The following is a 16,376-nucleotide window of genomic DNA, read 5'->3' as shown; positions in this document are numbered from 1 at the left end:
TGAATGTTCAAAACAAAATATTTATTTATAAAAAATACAATGGGATAAGTTTATGCTGAGAAATGCAGCAATAAATACAGTTGAAGAAAACAGAGCAACTCTACATTGATACATTGGCACAAACAGGAAGAGCAAATGCATCACCCAGGCCTAAATGTCCACAGGCCACTTTTGTACATGCTCCTTTAGAAACACCACTCTGAAAAGATCTTGTCCGCTAGGTAAGAGAATGAGTACACATATAATCACAAATGCACACTGATCATGACTTTATTTAAAAATTAGCAAACAATACTGTAGAAACATTGATATGTAAATTTCTAAAATGCTGCATCTTAAATTTAGTTGGCAAAGACCACATTTAGCAATAAGCATGAGTTTAGTCTTCCATGTAGAAACCAGATACACTAAACTGTAAAAAAAAAAAAAAAATAGTTTCTATTGTTTGAAAATACCAGTTTAATATAAGATTGTAAAAATGCATAGATCTTTGCATACAAGAACTGGCTGTACAAGAGTACTCCCCTTTCACAGTATTCCTTTTTACTTCATATGCGAGTTACTGATTATGCTGTAGGATTTAACTATTACAGCACTAAAAGGCAACTATTGAGGGAAGAGGCAGAAAAAGGAAAAAGGAATGTATGTAAGGCAATTTTTCTTAAAAGTACAATAAGCTTAATAGTGTTTTAGGAAGACAAGATAAAAATTACTCAAGGCTAGCTTGGTTCTCACTGAATAAAAACAATGGACTAAATACTGCGCTCCTTCTGTGTGGATCTAATAATCAATGCCTTGGTCGCTATATTGGTAATCTCTGGGGTAGTCATCCTGGTACTCGCCATGATACTCATCGGGGTATTCTGCCTGATAATCACTATCACTGATTTCCGAACCATTTGTTCCTGTTCCTTGGCTTCCGTTGTGAATGACAGGTTCTGTAGGAGCAGCACAGTATTTGGGATCATATACTTGCCGCCCAAGCCCATACACACTCATTCCTTTCTGGGAAGCAACTTTGTTGGTACCCATCTGTAGGGAAATTGTCGAGTTGTCCACCGGCTGTAATGTTAGCTTCTGATCATAGATGTCTCTTCTGGTACCTGGTGCTAACATCCCTGCCTGGTATTAGAACATAGTATAAAAGTTAAAGCGGCAGCTGGAATCTACTCTTGTGAATAATTTACAGATTATAGAATTCACACTGAATATGAACAGCAGTACGTGAACTTTCATTTGGTTCAGGGGTAAAGCTAGCTTAACCAAAATATCCTGATACCGAATCACTTCCAGGAAGCAATATTTATTGGCTTTTGAGCTAGGTGAGACCTTTCTTCAAGATCCTTGCTCTGCTGTAAAATTACTATGTGGCCTCAAACAAGTAAATTTAGCTTTAGCTTTCTCAAATTGCAAAATGGAGACATTACTACTTACTCTGGATTTAAGTGAGGATGAGACATAAAGAACGTGAAATCATAATGCTTCCACACCACAAAGTTCCATGTGAATGCCCATGAGGACCACATACATTATCCGGGTTACCAATTTCACAAGTTTATAATATATTCAACAAAAACTATGTTGAGCAGATCTTAAGGACTTGAGTCTTTTCAAAAGGCTGAGATGCAGAAGAGCCAGCCACTTCACAGCCACTCCCCTCTTTTTCAGAGTACAGTAACTCATACTTCATCTCTACTTACATCAGGCACACACTTCCAGGTTGAGAGTGGGTAGAAAAGTACACGTGAGTGGCAGCTATGAGAGACATAATGCCACACCTGGCAGGATGTGTTCCATAAGGGCAAAGTGATCAATCTCCCTTGGACTCTCTAAGAAAATGTTTTCCAAACCATATCCCAGCTGATGTTGGACGTGAGACCTGTCTGTTCTCAAATGGTTGTTGGAACTTCCTTCTGAGGTGCTGGTGATCTATTTTTAAGAAGGAAATATTTCTGTCTTGGATGTGGTGTACTGGTATTTTCATCACATTGCATTTCCATCTCCTTATATTGACACATCTAATAGGAATGCTAGTTAAATCCTTCTTAGTGGGACACCAGATAATTTTACCTATTAATTAAGGGTTCTTTAAAAAAAAAAAAAAAAGTCAGCATTTAAATGAGCAATATTTTACTTGGATTTTGGAGCAAGAACACTGGAATAAACATATCTTTTTTTCTGCTGGCTAGGTAGAAAGGCGGCCAGCTGTTCTAACTGCCAACAAAAACCACGAGACACATCGTGCTTTTGCTGCTATCGAAAAGGTCTTTTGATTCTTTTGCTTTCCCAGCAAAGTCCACATTCCTGAAGGAATATACTCTTAAATAAACTATACAAAAAATACCTACTTTAAACTTCTAGTTAATAAGAATAAGGTAAGTGTACTCTTGTACAAGTAGAAAAAGGTATTGCTTACCTGGCTGGCTCCTTTATTGGTGCCCATCTGCAGACTAATTGTGGTCTGGTCAAAAGGTTTGTCAGTTTGCATTTTGGGGTCATAAAGGTGCCTCCTAGTCCCATAAGCTGTCATACCTGCCTGGCTGGCACATTTGTTGGTTCCCATCTTTTAAGTTAAAAGTAAAATTGCACAAATTATCAGATGTCAACAATATACACAACACAAACAAAACTTTCCACGCTACTAAAAAGACAGAAGGGGCACAACTGACAAGTTACTGAGCTGAGGCTCCAGCCGACTCTTCCATGTGTTTACAAACAAATTTCAAGTGCTAACTTTAAAAAGAAAATTTTAAAGAAATTCACTATAGATAAAACCTCATACATAGCAGAATTAAACACACTTTAACAGGTGGACTGACACACTAAAAGTCATTACAGTGGCAGAATAATTTCCTCTGCTACTGTTTCCCCAGATAACCAAATTAAGAGGTACCAGCTTTGGTTATTTAAACAGAAGCAATCCTAGGCCAAGCAATATGCTGTTCTACTCCAGGAATGTTTTACATAAAATGTGAAAGCAAATGCCAGCTGTTTTCTCTGGGAGCTTGACAAGGACTTCTTTCAGTTTCAAAATCACCAACATTTTCACCAGAAAGGAACCACATTTTATTCCTGCAACTCCCGTGTCCTTGGACAGAGCTGGAGAAAGGTGGAATGAGGAATCTGAACTCAGCAAAGTTCAGGGAAACAGTAATTAACTTTTCTTCCCCACTGAGAACAGTATGGCTTCAGGACCAACCATTACACCCTGTTCCACTGGTTAGGGACACTTTTCTGATGTTGGATCTTTTTTCTTTAAAAATAAGATGAAAGAAAACCTTTATTACTAAATATAAAATCTGTTCATTGAAGACAATTCAGAAAACATACGTAAGCAAAAAGGAGAGGGAAAAAATCATTGTGATCCCACCATCCATTCACTGTCAACATTTGTGACTATCCTTTTAGCTTTTTAACCTATGTGTCTATGTATATATCTATAGATGCACATACACATACACAAATACATACGAAAACATGTGCAGTTTTCATTTTAAAACTCCATGCTGACCACAGTATTTGATGATCTGATTTTTTTCCCCATAACCTATCTTTTCAAACTCTAGTGTAAAATTTTACATTACACTTTGCTTTTATGGAGTTGTAATTCAACCAACTGACTATTATTCTGAAATGTAGGTTTCCAGTTTCTCGCCACTGATACAATTTTGTACTGTGCAAAAACAAATCTAACTTGCACAGACTCAGTCCAGAAAGGGGCACTGTGTCCAGCAGGTATGGTGGCTTTTGGAGAGTAAAGCCAACAGCATTTAGGGCGTTAGCAATGGCGTTTCCATGACACTCTCCAGGGGAACAATGAAGAGAAGGAAAACATCTGAACTACGTATTTCAGAAGAATTTAAACTGACAAATTCTAACAGGGCTTGGCTGCTGTATCATGATTTGGTATTGTAAATAAGTGACTTTGGCACTAAGGTTGGGTAAAATTGCCTCATTTGGTCAATAACATTAAGGAATTTATAAAGTACATTTCTGGCTGGGTGTGGTAGCTCACACCTGTAATCTCAGCACTTTGGGAGGCCAAGGCGGGCCGATCACCTGAGGTCAGGAGTTCAAGACCAGCCTGGCCAACATCGTGAAACCCTATCTCTACCAAAAATACAAAACTTAGCCAGGCATAATGGCTCATGCCTATAATCCCAGCTACTTGGGAGGCTGAGGCAGGAGAATTGTTCAAACCCAGGAGGTGGAGGTTGCAGTGAGCCGAGATTGCGCCACTGCACTCCAGCCTGGGCGACAGAGCGAGACTCTGTCTCAACAACAACAAAAAAAGCTAAAATAAAAAATTTAAAAGTGCATTTTTCTTTAAAAAAATAGACAATATGATTCAATTAAAAATTTTCATTTCCTGGGAAAATAACTGTCAAGTCAGGTGGTATACCTGAGGTTTCCTCTAAAAATTATCATTGTCTTATGGGCTTTAAATAGATATAAATTGTATAAACTATACCCACCCCCCAAGTACTATAGCACTTCCATCTATTCTTCACTTAGGAGAGGCTTAATATTTTGCATGGTGAGAATTAATCATATTGAATAAGTAACTGAATAAGCAACACCACATTACTTACCTGCAGACCAATTACACTTTGGCCAGCTTTTAATTTTCCTTCATCAAAACGTCTTGTTTGTTTTTCTGCATACTTAACTCCAATGTCAATGGTTGTATGGAATCCTTTTGTTTTAGCCTAGACAGAAACATGCACACTAACTGAAAAGGCCAACAAAGTTTCACAGAAGGAACAACAAAGAAATGATATGGTCATAGACGAAGGGGCCCAAACTAGAGATAAAAAATATTTCAGGCTGTTCAGTGATATACTGCATCATTTGAAATGTGACTGTTCTAAGTAAGCTATCTAGTACGAGGCAGCTGATGTCAGCAGCCTTTCCACAAAGCTAATAATTACAGAAGAGACAGGCCCCGCCCCACCTGGTCTGAACCCCCATGAAACAGCAATGATGCAATTCATCACCAACATGGTGGGAATCTGTTAACCAGCCATTAAAGACATGTACGTACCAGACCTGCTAGAGCCACCAGAGTAGTCTGAACCTGGGTCATGTTTCCATTCTCAAAAAGATCATTTGCTTCGAATATGTCATGTGGCTTCATACCATAAGCCTGAATAGCTTTAATAAAGTTGCCAATATTCTCCAACTATAAAGAAGAAGAGTTTGATAACTTCTGGAGCTAAATATTGACATTCATAATTTGTAAGAATTCTAAGTCTTCATAACTAGTTACAAGATGCTGCCCAGAAAGCTGTCTGACAAGGATTCAACCAAATACATGCTAAGCACGGCTCTCTCTGGAACAGGAAAGAGCAAGAAGAGAGCGTCTCTCTCACTGTGGGGCACATCATGGTCTTCATATTTTTAAGCAGTTACGTGTTTTCGGTTTTTGCGGGCAACAGCTTCCTTATATATTTTAAAAGGATTCTGTATCAGAGCTATCCAGGCCTGGAATTTTATTTGTCAAAAGGTATATAATTACTCATATTAATAAATAACTCATTATGTGTTTTCATTTTAATTTCAGAATAAATTTGTGGTTACCAAATACTCATTCTCTCATATCTCAAAACACATGTTCAAGACCAGTAAGTATCCCATTTTCCTTACTCATACACATTCATGAACTAAGGTTATGTCTGATACACTGTTCTGCAGTCCACTGTTAGTTATGTAGAATGCCTTGTTTTTTCCCTTATCCTTAAGGTCTGGGTTGCATTTCTCTGTGTAAGCTGTGTCAAGTCCTTCTGAATGTACACAGACCAAATACAGGAAAACTTCTAAGCTAAACATAATAAATACAGAACTAGTTCAATAAGTAATATGGAACCATTAAAAAAGGGCAAAAAATTAAATATGCACAAATTTCTGCTACATCTATATAAAAACTGTAATCAAAAAGTTTAAAAAAAACACACAAAACCAAAAAACCAAACCTGAAATCAAGTTTCCACTACATAAAATGCAACCAACTAGAACCAGAGGTGGTTGGTTTGGCTGTTACCTGAGGCCAGTTCAGTGAGGACTCGTTGACCTTCTTCACCGAGCCTGGCTGTAGCTTGTTTATAAGTCTGAAAAGAAAAATATGAGACACATCTTATTTACTAGTCACACAAAAACAAGGATTGAAATATCAAGTTGCTCCTTTAACATCAGTAAGGGAAAGCATTAAATATATCTGTAGAATATCAAGGTCTGACACCCTGGGCTGAGAAGGAGAGTAAGAGAGAAGGCCATGGAAAGAACTGGAAGAGCGGAAACTGACTCTGGAGGGCTGTAACTCACTCGCAGAGGATGATGCCATCCTTTAAGCCCAGCTGGAAGTTGGTGCCAATGCTCATGCCTGTCACCTCTTCTATCCAATTGCGAAGATCTTCTTCTGCTTGATGATCATACTTGGAAGCAATCTGAAATACAAGTTAACTCACTTTAGAAGAATTTCACGAAAGCACCAGAAACTGCCGACTCACAACGTGCTCTGCTTTCACTATCCATTAAGACCACAGCTGTGAAGTGCAGTAAATGACACTCAATAGAGCTCAATGGCAAACTTAACCATTACAACTTCAGTAACTAATAACAAATTTTTGGTGAAGACGGTGTCATACGAAATTTTGAACAGCACACGGAGAGGCTGGGACTGACAAGGAGAGAACATCCATCAAGAGACATCAGATTTCCCTTCATGATCCACAGGAAGTGACAAGGATTTATGGTATGTTACAATATGGCACTCCAACTTTAAGGTTTAAGTCATTAATCACCGTATTCCAATAAAAGAAGGGGAGAGGATTCTGACACATGCAGTTATTTTACAGAGTATCTCACACCTCGCCAATACGTAACATTCCAATAGTTTTGTTGACTGGAAAGTTCTGGTATTTGCCTTCTGTTCCGCCAAATACACACTACATACTAAACACACACACACACACACACACATACACACACTTAGTACTAATTATTGTACAATATTTAAATTCTGTTTCTGTAGTCTCTATTCTATTAGACTTCTTACAAGAAGGAAAAGCATCTAGTTCAGATTCTTAGTATCTAGAATTGAACCTGACACCCAAACATCTGATAAAACGAAAAGAAAGTTTAACTTTTTACTTGCAGAATTCAAAAATAAAGGCCAACTTACCAACACAAATGCTACGCTATTATACATGATAAAACTACTAAACATAAGTTTTGAAAGATCCCTTTTTAGTCAGACCACAGACCTCAATTTAAAATAATTGAAAAAAATAAAATTTAAGCAAAATATTGTGAAAAAAATCACATGCCCAAGTTCTTAAGCTATCGGTGTCCTGGAGTCCCCTTAAAGGGGCTGGTCAATCAGGGTTATGGAGAACACAGCTCAGGCAGGCGCAGTGGCTCACGCCTGTAATCTCGGCATTTGGGGACTGAGCTGGGTGGATCTGTGGAGCTCAGGAGTTCAAGACTAGCCTGAGCACCATTGACAGACATCGTCTCTACTAAAAATAAAAAATTCAGCTGGGCTTGATGGTGCATGCCTGTCATCCCAGTGACTTGGAAGGCCAAGGTAGGAAGATCACTTGAGCCCATGAGATCGAGCCTACAGTGAGCCATGATCACGCCACTGCACTCCAGCCTGGGCAACACAGTGAGACCCTGTCTCCCGCCCCACCGCCAAAAAATTAACCCACAGCTGGGAAGAAGGAAAGATCCAGTGTCATTTGTCTTCTCATTGAGCACAGGTTGAAAATGCCAAGTATACATAGGAAATGCCCAGGAGATAGAGATCATGAGCTTGGGAATCAATTACGTTGTTGGAAATGGGAATGAAGGTAGAAATGTCTGCTGTGTCCATAAGACATAGGGAGAGTTAATCACGGCAAGAAGTGAAATGACATCTTCACATTTTAGTCACAAAGAGGTCCCGCAAGTTCCAGTCTACACCAGTCATGGAGGAACCAAGCACAACTGTGGGAAACGCCCCAGGGTCCTAGTGCCAGAGCATACAGGCCTGTGGGCTGCATTCAGGTCCTTTCCAAGAGAGAGAGCCTGACCACCAGGATCAGGACAGACATTTACGGACCTGGCCAGCTTACCTGTAAGTCACCCAACAGTGAAAACCAACGCTGAGTCTTAAAAAATACAGACTTAAAGTGTCACACTTGATCACAGTTCCTTTTTGTGTCTATCAAAAGCCACAACAGCCTTTAACTTCTCAAGGTAGGAAAAACATCCCGTTTCCCAGGTCAAGTAAGTGGAAAGGTCTACATTCCAGGTCCCCCTCTTGAAGGCTCACTGTGCACCTGAGCCTGAGGGATCCCCTGGCACATAATCAGACTACTCCTGGGCTGTTTTCAGGGACTCTCTTCCCCTCCCCACCATGCCAAAGCATGAAGCTTCTGCTTTGACTGAGAGAGGGCAAATGATTTCACTAAATTACGGTGGCATTAGGGAGATGGCAGTTCTTGATCCTTTGCACCCTTTACGCAAGTTGGAGAAATGGCTCTACAGCTTTGACAGAATAATGGATAACTGATTTAAACTGCAGATTTATTTACCCAGAATTACAAATGAAAATCCAGTAAGTTTATATTTTCATATTAAGACGACTGTGCAGTGTTCCATGGATCAAGTATGGCCTGGAGGTTAGTTTAAAAAAGACAGTCTTAAATACAATTTGTTCCCAGGCTAGTCTCAAACTCTTGGTCTCACGTGATCCTCCCGCATCAGCCTCCCAAAGTGCTGAGATTACAGGGGTGAGCCACCACCCCCAGCCTCCATTACTCCTATTATACCTTAGATAAATATTCTAGGATAATATATCTCCTCCAACACATCAAATAAACCCATGTTTTATGGCACTTTTAGAAAATAAAAGCAAATATTAAATTGGTAGACACATTTTTATTTTATTTTTTTTGAGATGGAGTCTTGCTCTGTCGCCCAGGCTGGAGTGCAGTGGCGTGAACTCGGTGTACTGCAACCTCCACCTCCTGGGTTCAAGCAATTCTCCTACCTCAGCCTCCCGAGTAGCTGGGATTACAGGCGCACACCACCATGCCTGGCTAATTTTCGTATTTTTAGTAGAGATGGGGTTTCACCATGTTGGTCAGGCTGGTCTCGAACTCCTTACCTCAGGTGATCCGCCTGCCTCAACCTCCCAAAGTGCTGAGATTAAAGGCGTGAGCCACTGTGTCCAGCCGGTAGACACATTTTTTAAAGTCTTGACTATATTTTCACACTGGGGTCTTGTTCTGGGTGGCTAGAAAAATAAATCCTCGCTATATAAATTGGAGGTGGTGGTATGAAAGGGGATAGGCAAAGAAGAAAAGGAGAAAAGAGTACTCCTCAAGCATTAACTATGGAAAGCACATTCTAATTGTAAGGTGACTTTTTTTTCCCAAAAGTGAAGGCGTTCTCAACTAGGAGATATATTTTGATCAATCTGAAGAAAAACATAATATACTAGGGTGAGAGGAGTTCTGTCTTGGCACCACGCCTGGCTCCATCTATCTTTGCTATTGGCCCTGGGTTAGTTTCTCTAACTTCTCTTGATCCAAGAGGAAGTCTGAACTGGATGACTGCACTAGGTCCTTTCCTACTCTCAGCTGTCTACACAACTTTGTCAAATAATAAAAAACTGAAGAAGTATTTTCTCTTGTTTCTTCAAATGTAGAGAAAAATTATGTTAGAGTAGTTTAGGGTATTTCACAGGATGGTGATGGTGATGGTAATTTTCATACTAAATGACACCAATTATTATTTAAGCAGAAAAACATTAAAAGCATATTTATGTGTCCATTGTTAAAAATGTGTCCAACAGATTTGGTGCCATGCCCCAAACCACGAAGTGATTACAGACCTAACTTGAAATAGCCTAGTAGATCCCAGTAAGAAGTTTTCATCTTCTCTGCTGACAGTTCTGGTCAAGGAAGTGATGAGATAGAAAAATCAAGCACTGGAGTCAGATGGACCTCAGTTCAAATCCTGGCTCTGCCAATGAGTGGTTGTAGGGGGGAGCTCTGGACAGGTGATGCTGTCCTTGAGACTTACCATATGACCATGTGCACAAAAGAAATTTGTAAGTACATGTATGCAAAACTCAAAGCCCCATATGATCCATTAAAAATTAAAACTAGGAATGCAGCCACATCAAATAACTGTTGGTTTGGGCTCAGGGTTTCCTTTCAGTAAAGGAGCAACGGGATTCTTCTATCCAAATACTGCGAATATGTTTCTAGTAAGTGAGCTTTATGCAGTCAGGCCAGCTAAACAGCATTATCTTTTAAAATCAAGGAACTGAGAGCAATTTTTAAAAGTAATCTTTGGCCATAAAAATGATTTACTATTTTCATCTAAAAAGCTTCAATTTCTGAACATCTGGCAGAAAACCACTTATATTTTCTTTCTCTCAACAAAAGAAAGTTAGCTTAAAATAATTGCTTAAACTTACCTTATTAATACTTCATGGAAATTTCACTCTAATTTACTTAAAAATTACTCTTCCTGGCCGGGCGCGGTAGCTCACGCCTGTAATCCCAGCATTTTGGGAGGGCGACAGGGGGGATCATGAGGTCAGGAGATCGAGAAGACCATCCTGGCTAACATGGTGAAACCCCGTCTCTACTAAAAATACAAAAAATTAGCCGGGCGTGGTGGCAGGCACCAGTAGTCCCAGATTCTCGGGAAGTTGAGGCAGGAGAATGGCGTGAACCCTGGAGGCGGAGCTTGCAGTGAGCTGAGATCGCGCCACTGCACTCCAGCCTGGGCAATAGAGCAAGACTCCATCTCAAAAATAAAAAATAAATAAATAAATAAAAATTACTCTTCCAGGTTGTTGATAAATATCAAGATTTATTTTCTTGGCCTTCCCAAGCTGCTTTCACAGACTTTCTGCCTGGCTCTTTCAAATCCACAGCAGCCCCTCTCTTTATATGCCCGCCCTTCCTTTCTTAAACACGCACAAATTCTCCAAGCAGTACCTGGCAGCCTTCTTTGCATCAAGGCGCACATGCAAATGATCCAGGGGCCGATGAGAATCCTGTCTGGGCACACCTGCTGAAGGCTCCTCCCCGAAGCTCTCCAACATCACTCTTGCCAGATACAATCAACATGTGAAGAAAATGAAGACCAAGAAAAAAGCCTCCTGGGACATTGGGTACAGCTGATCCTCCTCCCTGCATTCAGCGCTCGACCTGCTCTGCTCTGGCTCCTCCAACAACTTCACGTGCTCTTCTTCATCTTCCTGTGCCTGAGGTCCAAGGCTCATCCCGTGGTGGTGGTGGTGGCGGCTTTAGCCCTTAGAGCTTCCCTCGGCTCTATCTTCAGGACAGCTAAGAGCACCAGTTTGGAGTCACCCTTCAGTTCAAATGCAGGTCAGTCCTTTCTTTTTTCATGACCTTTCTTTAGCCCTCACTTTCTTTTACAATTCTAAAATACTAATTGGTTTGCTGTTGTTGTTTGTTTTTTTGAGAAACGGGTCTCTCGCTCTGTCACCCAGGCTGAAGTGCCATGGCGCGATCTCGGCTCACTGCAACCTCTGCCTCCCGGGTTCAAGAGATTCTCCTGCCTCAACCTCCCGAGGAGTTGGGATTACAGGTGCCCACCACCACGCCCAGCTAATTTTTGTATTTTTAGTAGAGACAGGGTTTCACCATGTTGGTCAGGCTGGTCTTGAACTCCTGACTTCAGGTGATCTGTCGACCTCAGCCTCCCAAAGTGCTGGGATTATAGGCATGAGCCACCCTGCCCAGCCAATTCTAAAATAATAATCATTTTGTTTTAAGTTAGGCCAGGCCAGGCATTGTGGCTCACAACTGTAATCCTGGCACTTTGGGAGGCTAAGGCAGGAGGAACCCTTGAGTCCAGGAGTTTGAGACCAGCCAGGGCAATATAGGGAGACCCTGTCTCTATTTAAAAAAAAAAAAAAAAAATTAGGCCAGGTGGGTGGCTCATGCCTGTAATCCCAGCACTTTGGGAGGAGGCCAAGGCAGGAGGACTGCTTGAAGTCAGGAGTTCAGGATGCAGTAACTGATGATCATGTCACTGCACTACAGCCTGGGTGGCAGAGTGAGACTCTGTCTTTAAAAAAATAAATAAATGATATGCAAGTATGTAGCACATGCATTCTCCACAGGGGTGGCAGGGTCCCAAAGGGGTGAAAAGTGCTTCTTGTGGTAGATGGTGAAAAAAATCTTAGACAATACAAACACTTAGGACTCTCCAAAGCTCAACCCTACCCAACAAAATCTTACTCCTTTGTACTAAATCTGGCAGGGCATAGGAGGTAACTAGGAACAGTGTCTAAAACAACTCTTGGAGAAAGTGATCATGAAAACACGGTTAAGAAACACTGAGATACACTAAAATGTACAAGTCTCTCTCCCCCAAATCATACTCCATTCCCAGAAGGAAGGGCCTATACTTCAGCCAATTTTTCTTCCAGCCCACATGCACACGTATCACATATCACTATTAATCATATATCCAAGAGCTCTGGACTAAGACCGCCTTCAGAAACACAACCCCGAGGGCCTATGCGTGCTAACAGTGAAGGGAGACACTAGAGCAGATACAAGCCTACCAGCTGCTGGGAAACAGCCATGCCCCTCCCTGGCTCTGAGATTTGAGAAGCTTCCCCCTCAGAACCCTCAGAAAGGGAGACAGAGTAAAGGGAGACCTAGCTCCAAAAAGCACCTCCACAGCTGATCCAAAAGCTCGATTCCTGCGCTGTTGAATGGTACTTCTCGGTGTACACCGAGAATGTTCAGCTCAAGTGCAATTTGGAAAAAAAGTGGGGGCGCACCTGCCATGAGGTAGAGTGACGATATTCACGTACAAGAACAGTCCGATGCCCCCCTTACACCCAGGACTTTCCAGAATCTACTGAAGAGTGAAGACTGCTTGTTTCTCACATGGATTCCTTCTCATGATGTATTATCATCACAGAGCTTGTTCAAACCTGGAAGCAGACAATTCCAGGCTCCCTGTTTTGAGCCACTAGAATAATACTGCATTACTCCAAACTCTCTAAGTAAATTTGTATTCAACATTAGCTTCTGTTTTTCAAGTGTTCCCTGTGTTCCTTAGATTCTTCTTTCGTCTTCTTTCTCCATGAATCCTTCTTTCTGTCCTTCATCTAAATGGCTAGTTCATACCAGGCACAGTTCAAAGGCAAAGTCCCTGTCCTAAAAGCTTACATTCTAGCAGAAAGAGACAAATATTAAATAAGGTGTGTTAAAGAGTTCACAAAAATATATACAAAATGGGGCGTTTAAAATACAGAGAGAGAACAATGGGGGCTACCTTGGTCCTAAAATAGGAACAAAATAGATTTCCATCTCAAATATCAAGATTCCTCCTCTCCTTCCTTCTCACTATCACTTGCCATTCTTGGTATCCATGCAAGGACAATGAACAGGCTTCAACATTTTTTATCTGCCCTAAGTCTCTCCGCAATGAATCCTAGAAACATGTACTGCAGATCACAGACTTTCAAGTCAAACTACAAAACCCTGTGTTCCCAATTCCAGTGTGACCTCGGTAAGTAAATGAACCCAGGTCACCCCATTTCTTGTGGGTAGACTCTTTCCTTCCAGGGCCACTGTGAGGATGAAGCCTGTTTAATAGGAACGGAACCCACTGCAATACCTGACACACATCAGCATGTACGCCCTCCAATTTTATCAGCTCGAGGTACAGGGCGTTCTATTAACCAAACCCCAATGCAACTTGTTCAGTCCATTGTTTTCAATAGCAAAGAAAATCCCACTGCAGACAGGCTCACCTGGGGTGCCAGCCTTCACCACTGTCCACTCCCTCTACCACTCTTCCTGAGGCTAGTTCCTGCCTCTCTGTCTTTGCTAAAGCTCTTCTCTCTGCCTAGAATGTGTTTGCATCCCAAATTCTCATTCTTTTTCAGATTGTTGCTGACAGAAAAGATAAAGGAACTATTTTACAAAATCAGGCACGTATCTTATGGGGGATAGGAGTTGGATTTCTAGATAAAAACATTTTACATTTGGGACAGTGATGTCAAGATAGAATGCATGCTTTTCTTGAGGTCACCACAGAATCTAAGACTCATTCCATGGTATGAACGTGCTCCAGATTTGATGTGGAAGAAGTAGACATTTGAAAGCTGTGGAAAATCATGCTCGCCCCAGGTAAACAGTATCACCCCAACCAAAATTTTTAATGCAGGTGTAGTAGTTTAAGGGTCCGTGGGTTTATATGGTTTTTGATTGCATTAATAAATTAAAGCTCCATAGGGTCTTCTCGTCTTATTATTTTATGTCCGTCTCTTCACGGACAGGTCAATTTCACTGGTTAAAAGTAAGAGACAGTTAAACCCTCGTGATGCCATTCATGCGAGTCCCTATTTAAAGAACAAGTGATTATGCTACCTTTGCACGGTCAGGGTACCGCGGCCGTTAAACGTGTGTCACTGGGCAGGCAGTGCCTCTAATACTAGTAATGCTAGAGGTGATGTTTTTGGTAAACAGGCGGGGTTTGAGTTTGCCAAGTTCCTTTTACTTTTTTTAACCTTTCCCTAAAGCATGCCTGTGTTGGGTTAACAGTGAAGGTGGCATGGACTTGTTTGTGCTTGCTATGCCGGGCTGTTAAGTATCGGTGAGGCTTTCGGTCTGATTTAAGCTTATGCAGTGGAGAAAATATTCATGTTACTTATACTAGCATTATTGCTTCTATAGAGTGATAGATTAATCCAATGTGGTGTGAGGAGTTCAGTTATGTGTTTGGTATTTTTGGGGTAGTTGATGTTGAGCTTGAACGCTTTCTTAATTAATGGCTGCTTTTAGGCCAACTATGGTAATTGGGGTTTTTACTCTCTCTGTAAGGTTTTTTCCTAGTGTCTAAAGAGCTGTCCCTCTTTAGACTAGCAATTAAGCTTACAGGGGGATTAGGTGGTTCTGTAGGTAAGCTTAAGGTCGAACTAAGATTCTGTCTTGGATAACCAGCTATCACCAGGCTCGATAGGCTTTTCACCTCTACCCAGAAATCTTCCCACTATTTTGCCACATAGATGGGTGCGCTCTTTTAGCTGTTTTTGGGTAGCTCGTCTGGTTTCGGGGAATTTGGCTTGTAGTTCTCTTTGTGAAATTGTTTCTAGCTAATCCATTATGCAAAAGGTACAGGAGTTAATCCTTGCTATTTCGTGCTTGGGTGATTTTTTATCTTTCCCTTACGGTACTGTATCTATAGCGCCAGATTAAAATTTCTATCGCCTATACTTTGTGTAGGTGAATGATTTAGTGTATGTTGGTTTGGTATTAGTGTTGGTTATGCTTAGGGCTAGTATTGGCTCAAGGCAATCAAATAATATTGAGATTTTCTGGGTGTAAGCCAGGTGCTTTGTATTAAGCTATGCCTTGATTTATCCAAGTGCACCTTCCAGTACACTTACCGTGTTACGACTTCTCCCCTCTATATAAATATTAGGGCGTTTAGTTAAGATGTTCCTTAAGTATATTTGAGGGGAGTGACGGGCGGTGTGTGCGTGCTTTATGGCCTGGTTCAATTAAGCACTCTATTCTTAATTTACTGCTAAATCCTCCTTGGACTCTTAGATTTCATAAGAGTTTTCGTGGAGTTTTCTGAGATAGAAAATGTAGCCCATTTTTTACCGTCTCATGGGCTACACCTTGACCTAACGTTTTTGCGGTGGAGGGCATTTGCGCTCACTTTGTAACCTTCATCAGGGTTTGCTGAAGATGGCGGTATATAGGCTAAGCAAGAGAGGGTGGGGTGGATCGGGGTTTATCGATTATGGAACAGGCTCCTCTAGGGGGGTGTAAAGCACCGTCAAGTCCTTTGAGTTTCAAGCTGTTGCTTGTAGTATTCTGGCGAGTAGTTTTGTTATTTAACTATTGAGGTTTAGGGCCAAGCATAGTGGGGTGTCTAATCCCAGTTTGAGTCCTGGCTATTGTGTGTTCAGAAGTTTTAAAGCCACTTTCGTAGTTTATTTTACATCAGCTAGGGTTTTACAGTTTAGATGGAGTTTAGCTTTATTATGTCAGATCTTAAACACCCTCTACGCCGATCTCTATTAGCTAGGGTTAATCGTGTGACCGCAGTGGCTGGCACGAAATTAACCAACCCTTAATATAGCATAGCTTAGTTAAACTTTCGTTTATTGCTAAATATTTGTCACTGTTGTCTCCCGTGGGGGTGTGGCTAGGCAAAGCGTTTTGAGCTGCGTGTGCGTGCTTGATGCTTGCTCCTCTTGGTCATGATGATTTGTAGGGCGTCTTCACTGGGATGGGGATGCTTGCATGTGTAATCTTGCTAAGAGCCAATAGAAAGGCCAGGACCAAGCCTATTTGTTTATGGGGTGTGCA

The 16,376-nt window shown here is 41.2% G+C and overlaps 1 protein-coding gene across 4 annotated transcripts in view; it reads right to left on the bottom strand.

Annotated features, from left to right (window-relative positions):
• CNN3 (calponin 3) overlaps positions 1-16,376 on the bottom strand; it is a 35,061-nt gene continuing 18,685 nt past the window's right edge. For 2 of the 4 annotated variants that reach the window (XM_005542657.5, XM_005542658.5), the window contains exons 2-7: positions 6,322-6,443; positions 6,041-6,107; positions 5,045-5,182; positions 4,593-4,709; positions 2,417-2,563; positions 1-1,122 (exon numbers count right to left, since the gene is read on the bottom strand). In XM_005542657.5, coding sequence (XP_005542714.1) covers positions 781-1,122; positions 2,417-2,563; positions 4,593-4,709; positions 5,045-5,182; positions 6,041-6,107; positions 6,322-6,443 — 933 coding nt within the window. In that variant the 3' untranslated portion in view covers positions 1-780. Of the gene's footprint in view, positions 1,123-2,416; positions 2,564-4,592; positions 4,710-5,044; positions 5,183-6,040; positions 6,108-6,321; positions 6,444-11,000; positions 16,254-16,376 lie in introns of those variants that run through there. The other 2 variants (XM_065518495.2, XM_065518485.2) reach the window with 2 other exon arrangements.

This window comes from Macaca fascicularis, chromosome 1 (genome assembly GCF_037993035.2).
Source record: "Macaca fascicularis isolate 582-1 chromosome 1, T2T-MFA8v1.1".
In the NCBI taxonomy this organism is placed as follows: Eukaryota; Metazoa; Chordata; class Mammalia; order Primates; family Cercopithecidae; genus Macaca; species Macaca fascicularis.
Note: the sequence above shows the minus strand (reverse complement) of the source record. Positions and strands in the feature narration are given on the sequence as shown.